Source organism: Rhinopithecus bieti, unplaced genomic scaffold, assembly GCF_001698545.2.
Source record: "Rhinopithecus bieti isolate Rb0 unplaced genomic scaffold, ASM169854v2 scaffold_24392, whole genome shotgun sequence".
Taxonomy (NCBI): domain Eukaryota; kingdom Metazoa; phylum Chordata; class Mammalia; order Primates; family Cercopithecidae; genus Rhinopithecus; species Rhinopithecus bieti.
In genome coordinates this window covers 3593508-3600242 of record NW_016812542.1, presented here as the reverse complement: position 1 = coordinate 3600242, position 6735 = coordinate 3593508, and the positions used below count along the sequence as shown (strand labels likewise).

The 6735-nt window shown below is 53.7% G+C and overlaps 1 protein-coding gene across 1 annotated transcript in view; it reads right to left on the bottom strand.

The window, feature by feature from the left end:
- Window positions 1-6735, bottom strand: part of IGFN1 (immunoglobulin like and fibronectin type III domain containing 1) — a 37682-nt gene that overhangs the window by 18416 nt on the left and 12531 nt on the right. The window contains exons 10-12 of the mRNA XM_017896597.1: window positions 5616-5784; window positions 4159-4431; window positions 62-3400 (exon numbers count right to left, since the gene is read on the bottom strand). Of these exons, the coding sequence (XP_017752086.1) occupies window positions 62-3400; window positions 4159-4431; window positions 5616-5784 (3781 nt within the window). The remainder of the gene's footprint in view (window positions 1-61; window positions 3401-4158; window positions 4432-5615; window positions 5785-6735) is intronic.

Here is a 6735-nt window from a genome sequence, read left to right as displayed (position 1 = left end):
CCCAAACCCTCCCTGTACCCTGCCCCACCCACGGACCCCATTTCCCCAGAACCCCCTAAACCATCCCTAAAACCTGCCTTACTCCCTGAACCCACTCCCTCAGAAACCCCCAAATCTTTCCTAGAGCCTGCCTCGTCCATTAACCCCATTTTCCCAGAACCCCTTAAACCACCCCTGTAACCTGCCTTGCTCCCTGAATCCATTCCCTCAGGAGCTCCCAAATTTTTCCTATAATCTGCCTCATCCACTGACCTCATTTCTCCAGAACCCCTTAAGCCATTGCTATAACCTGCCTTGCTCCCTGTGCCCATTCCCTCAGGAGCCCCCACATCCTCCCTATAACCCGACCCCATCTCCCCATAACCTCCAATCCCATTCCTATGACCTGACTCATCCACTGACCCCATCTCCCCAGGACCCCTTAAACCACCCCTATAATCTGCACCCATTCCCTCAGGAACCCCCGAATCTTTCCTATAATCTGCTTCATCCATTGGCCCCATTTCCCTGGAACCCTTTAAACCACCCCTATAATCTGCGTTGCTCTCTGAACCCATTTCCCTGGAACCCTGTAAACCACCGCTATAATCTGCCTTGCTCCCTGAACTTATTCCTTCAGGAGCCCCTAAATCTTTCCTATAATCTGCTTCATCCATTGACCCCATTGCCCCAGAACCCCCTACACCATCCCTATAAGCAGCCTTGCTCCCCGAACCCATATTCTCAGGAGTCCCCAAATCTTCCCTGTAACCTTCCTTATCCACTGACCCCATTTCCCCCGAACTCCCAATACCCTTCCTACAACCCGGCCCATCTGCTGATCCCATTCCTTGGAGGTCCCCTGAACTATCTCTAAAGCCTGCCTCACCCTCTGGCCCTGTACTCCTACGCCCAAGGCCCCTTGACCCTCCTCCATAGGCTGTTCTGACCCCAGTTCCCTGAGGCCCTGGAAGTTCTGATCCATCTTCATAACCCAGCACATTGTCAGCCCCATAAGCCCACTGGCTCTCAGAAGCAGCCCCGGTGTGAGGTGCTAGTGCCTCAGGGTGCCTGGTATCATCCCTGTAACCAGTTCCAGCTCCAGAGGCCCTAGCACCAGGGCATCTTGTCCCATCCCCCTCACCCACTTTGCTCCCTGCCCTCAGAGACCTTGGTTCCATGGCTTCTGGACCCCCAGAGCCATCTTCATAGCCTCCTTCTCCAAAGGCCCCCAGGGCCTCTGAGGCTCTGAAGCCAGTCTGACTCCAAGGCCTTATTCTTTCAGAGCTCTCTGGTTCTGCTTCCACACATCCCATCCCAACAGTCTCCACCACTCCAGGGGCCTTGAGACCACCTCTACCCACAGACCCCGTCATCTCAGGACTCCCTAGGCCGCCATCTGAATGGTGCCCTCCCCTACGGCCCATGCCGCCCTGGCGTGCAGAGGCCCAATTCCTGATGTCACCCACGGGTGCTCCATCAGGACCACCTGAGCCATTCTTAAGACTGGCAACTCTCCCAGACCCTCCTCCTGCAGGGCCAGAATCTTCGTTTCCTGACCACACTCCCCCAGGCACTCCGGAGCCACTCCTGTACGCACCCCCTTCCTCAGACTCCATTCCCACAGGTGCCCTAGGGGAAACTCTACAACCAGCACCGTGGCCAGACCCCATTTCTCCTGGAACCCCTGAGCCATAGCTATAACCAGCCCTGCTTTTAGGGCCTATTCCCCTAGAATATCCTAAGCCACCCTCGTACCTAGATTCCATTCTCCCAGGACCTTCCAAGTCATCCTTATAGCCTCTGGGTCCTTTTACTCTGGAGCTCCCTGACCCATTCCAGAAATCTGGTTCAGACCCTATTGACCCAGGACCTCTTAATACTTCCGTATCTCCTAGTATCCCCCCAGATCCCTGAGCACCCACGCCTGGAGACCTACTTAGCCCACGGCTTCTGGCATCCACCCCCTGACCAGACTCTGTCAGTCCAGCCACCTGGGTACCACCCATACCCTCTTGCCCTCCACTGGGTCCCAGCACTCCAGACCCATAGTGGGCTCCAGTTTTTCTGAGGCTAGATGGTGTGTCTTCCCAAGGACTTGTGCCCTTAGGTTGTATTCTGCCAACACCTCCTGCTGCTCTGTGATCTGCTGTCCACTCCTGGGAAGACTGGAAGCTTCTGGGGTCATCCCCTATCTCACCTGAGGCCCAAGCTGGTTCCTGGCCATCCCTTCCCCTGAGCTTCTGTAGGCCACCTTCACAGCCTCTGGGGTCTCCTGGGCCTCCAGGGCCAGTTTTGTAGGCACTTCCTCCAACTACAGATTCCCCCCTGCACAGACCATCTGCCTCCTGCAGTGAGTCTTTAGCTTTGATCTCAGGACTCCCATCTCCCAGAAGGAATTTTCTACCACCTGATATTGATGGTTCCTGGAAGTCCTTGCCTCCAAATGTCTGTCCTAGAAACTCTCCTGACCCCCAGTAGCCCCAGGCTTCCCCATAGTCAGTATCTCTACCTCCCTGAGAACCCCAGGATTCAGGGCCCATACCTGCCTTGGAGCCAGAACCTCTTCCTCCAGTAAACTCCAGGGTGCCAGGACCTCCCGCCCCATTGCTGTCTCCAGCTTCTCCCAGGCCAGTCCCACTACCCCACACTACTACTCCTCTCCCTCTTTCCCTACTTGGAGCATCCTCTCTGTCCATCTCAACCAAGCTGTCACCCTGTGAAATCTTTATCTGCTTTCCTCTTGGCCAGGACCCTACAGGATCAGACTGGTAGCCCTGCAGGTCACTATTTCCTCTCTCAGGTCTCAGTTGAGCATCCCACAGTTGCTCCGGGGCGTGCCTATCCAGTTGTCTTCCACTATCCCCTCTGTGCTCCTTTCCTTCCCTGCTGCTCCCCAGTCCTCCAGCCCGAAGCAGACTGGACTCAGCCTCCCAGCCTCCTGCTGTTCTCCAGCATTCATCACCATTGCTGTCTCTGCCACGATCCTGCTGTTGTTTTTCTGGGAGGCCCAACCCTGATTCTGAGCTCTCTCCCTGTAGATGGGGCCTCTCTGCAAGGCTTTCAGCCCAGCCTCCCTCTCTGCCAGATTGCCTTTCCCTGGGAAGAGTGACTCTGCTTCCCTCTGCTTCTAGAAAGCCTTCGCCTTCCTGTCCAGGGCCCCAGGCTGAGTCAGCTGCCCCCTTGTCCTCCATCAAGGAGTAGCCATGTCTGCCACGGCCATCCCTGTCTGGGCTGGCTATGTGCTGGAACCCAGAAGACATCCCTGCCCCCTCAAGGGCGCCCCCACTGGGGTCCTGCTCTCCGAATTTCTCTCCCTGGCTGTTGATGCTCCCAGACTCTTCTGCTCCTGAGGCCTGGGCTCCTCGCCTCTGTAGTTGGTGGTCAGCACTTGTGGACTGAAGGTCTTTATCCTTCCCAGCTTCAGTGAGGGGTTATTCATGTGGAAGATCAGTGCCCACATGGAGAGACAAGAGAAAATACCAAAACTCCTGTTAAATCCGGCCAAAGCACCTGCCTGAGCCCAGCTGCTTGCCTGACCTAGGCTTCCCCAGGAGAGAAGCAAGCTGACCACCTGGCAAGGCAGCCAGGGTGTTCCAGGGATGGATGGGTGAATCCCATCACCACCTCTCCCAGTCCCATATCCACAGGCCACCCTGCTACAGGCTTCATGAGGATTTTGGAGAAAACGTATAAGCCAAAAGTCATTTGTTTATCAAACTGCCGCAGCAGGTGCATGGTTTTTAAAATATCGACTTGCTCTATCACCTGCCTTACTTATGTCCAATTTACACTTTCCTGGGAACATCTTGAACCCAAATTTCAATCTCCAGGGAGGTTTGAGAGTGCTCTTTGGTCTGGTGCAGGGGCTTCTCATCCAGACTGAACCTGGGCCACTGTCCCAAGGCTGCCTAGGACCCTAGAGCCATCTGTGCCCCAGAGTAATTCCAACAGACCCAGTGGAGCAGGCACAGCTGAGAAGGGTTGGGTTGGCCATGAAGGTCTGCACAGCAGTGGGTGGAGAATAATCTAAGGAGCCTTCCTTATTCTCTCTGAACAAGAGAATCATTCCAGAGCAAATGGCTGACCAAAAGAAATCCCACTGCCTCGCCTTCCTCATGCCTCCGCAGTCCCGAGGTCTTCCCTGGAGGCAGAGAAAGACAGAGGTGAAACACTCACCTTCAACCACCAGCCAGGCGCTGGAAGTGTAGGGCCCAGTGCCCAGCGAGTAGGGGCCCATGTCTGAGAAACGGGCCCCCCTCACCACCAGCTGGTGGGTCAGCCCGTCGGGGGACACAGACACTTCATATTTGTCACTGGCGTGGAGTAGCCGGTGCCGGAAATGCCAGGCTGCACTAGGGCAGGGGCTGGAGAAGGTACATTTGAAGACTGCGTCACCGTGCTCCTCACAATGGGTCTCCGCCAGTGGGACCACCACTCTTGGGGGTATGGCTGTCAGGGAAGCAGGAATGGGGATATCAGCTTCATGGTATGACACAGTGTGACCTGAGGCGGCAAGACTGGCCGTTCAGAAATCCTGGCTTAGACCAGCTCAGCCACAGACTCCCTGTGTTACCTGGGATAGGTCTCCTCCGGACCTCAGGTATCAATTTCCCCACATAAAATGAGGGGTTAGAATTATGAGCAATGAGGCTTATTTTCAGCTCTGGGATTCCACACTTCTAAAGCCAAAAGTTATATTTGGGGACAAGGTGGATGCATGAAGGAAACCACTATGCTAAGTGACAGTACTTTATCTTATTCATCCTTTACCTTATTCATCCAAGTAATAATTGCTTACCTCCGGGTAAGTATTATTAATTTCTTTTTACAGGTGAGCAAACTGAGGCTTAAAAAGTTAAACAACTTGCTCCAGTCTTATGCAGTTAAGAGAAACCAAGATTCACACCCAGGTCTGGCTGACTCCCAAACCCACACTCCTTTTCCCAAACTGCACTGTTTTCAGGCTTTCCAAAGCCCCATCTGGGCACCTCCCCGCTGCTGGGACACATAACCCCCTTTTCTCTCCCCCAACCTTGATTTAGCTGTGTTCTTATGACATGCTTCCTTCCCCAGGTCTCTCCTTGTCCTTTCAAGAACCCCCTTGAGCTGGCAGGTGCTCTGAGAGTGATGTGGACACAGGTACTCATGGGGATGGGACAGAGTTTGATGAAGGAGGAGTGGCAGTTCCTAGATGGGGAAGGAATACAGGAAGCAGAAAAGGAAAGGTCTGTATGGAGCGCGAGGATGCCTAACCCAGAGATTCTTGCTAGGGCTTTGTGGGAGATGAGGACATGCGACAGAAAGGAGTTCTAGAGGCTGTGCAATTAGTCTGGATCTGATCTGAAAATAATTGGTGGCTGCAGAAGGTCTGAGCAGAGGCATGACACATGTGTTCTACGTCTGTGACGGTAATTCAGGAGAACCCAGCTCAGCACCAGGAGAGATAACTTGCACCAAGGCTTTGGAAAACAGAAAGCATCAAAATTTGGCCATCTAGGTATGTGTCCGTCTCCCAATTGTCTTTGCAGCTGGCGCCATGTCACATTTACCCCCCGACACACACATTGCACCAACATGGACTCCACTTCTCACAGATCTCCCCGACTCCAACTTCAGCAGTGTAGACCACTCACCACTGGCCTCCAGTTCTGTGGAGAAGACCACAGCATCCTCCACCTTGACCTGGTAAATGCCAGAGTCCTCAGGCCTCAGGTCTTGGATCTGGAACTCATAGCGCTTTCCCAGCCGGCGCAGACAGTGCTTAGTCTGGTTGTTGAAGCCATAGGGGATCATCTCACCATCCTAAGGCCAGAAAAGGAAGAGGAGGCGGGCCTCAGCGGGTCCTCAGTGCTTCCTGCCCCAGTCCCATTCTGGCTATAACCAGCAGTTTTCTCCCACAGGCCCAGTCACCAGACAACAGATTCCTGGAACCATAGAGGAGCTGGGATGGGGTGGACAGCAGGGCCTGGAGGACATGGGAACAGGGATTGTGAGCTGGATGGGAATCCATGCTCTAGGAATGTCCATGGAGTGAAAAGTCTGCAAGTGTTATACAAAGAGGCACCTGAAGTTGCTGACATTCCAGCTCAGGCTGTGAGTAGAGTTACTCCCCAGCAGCCCTGCGAGGATAGCAGGGGAGGTTGGACACAACACCAATAGCCCACGGGCGCCAGCTCAACTTATTCACCAACGGGAACTTGCAGAGAATACCATCAGATATCCATAAGGCTCTACAAACCCAGTAATCTATATGCATACCTACTTTAAGCCCTAGACAGGTTTGCTACTTGCTGAATATTAATAACAGCTAATACTTATTAGGGGCCCACTGTGTGTCAGGCACTGTTTTAGGTACTTAGGAGACATCAATGCCTAAAAAAAGATTCCTGCTCTCACTAGCTAAAATCCTATGGGGGAAAAATATAAATAATAAATATCATAAATAAGTAAATAATTTATGTTAGAAAGAAATAGAACTGCCGGGCGCGGTGGCTCAAGCCTGTAATCCCAGCACTTTGGGAGGCCGAGACGGGCGGATCACGAGGTCAGGAGATCGAAACCATCCTGGCTAACACGGTGAAACCCCGTCTCTACTAAAAACTACAAAAAACTAGCCGGGCGAGGTGGCGGCGCCTGTAGTCCCAGCTACCCGGGCGGCTGAGGCAGGAGAATGGCGTGAACCCGGGAGGCGGAGCTTGCAGTGAGCTGAGATCCGGCCACAGCACTCCAGCCTGGGTGACAGAGCAAGACTCC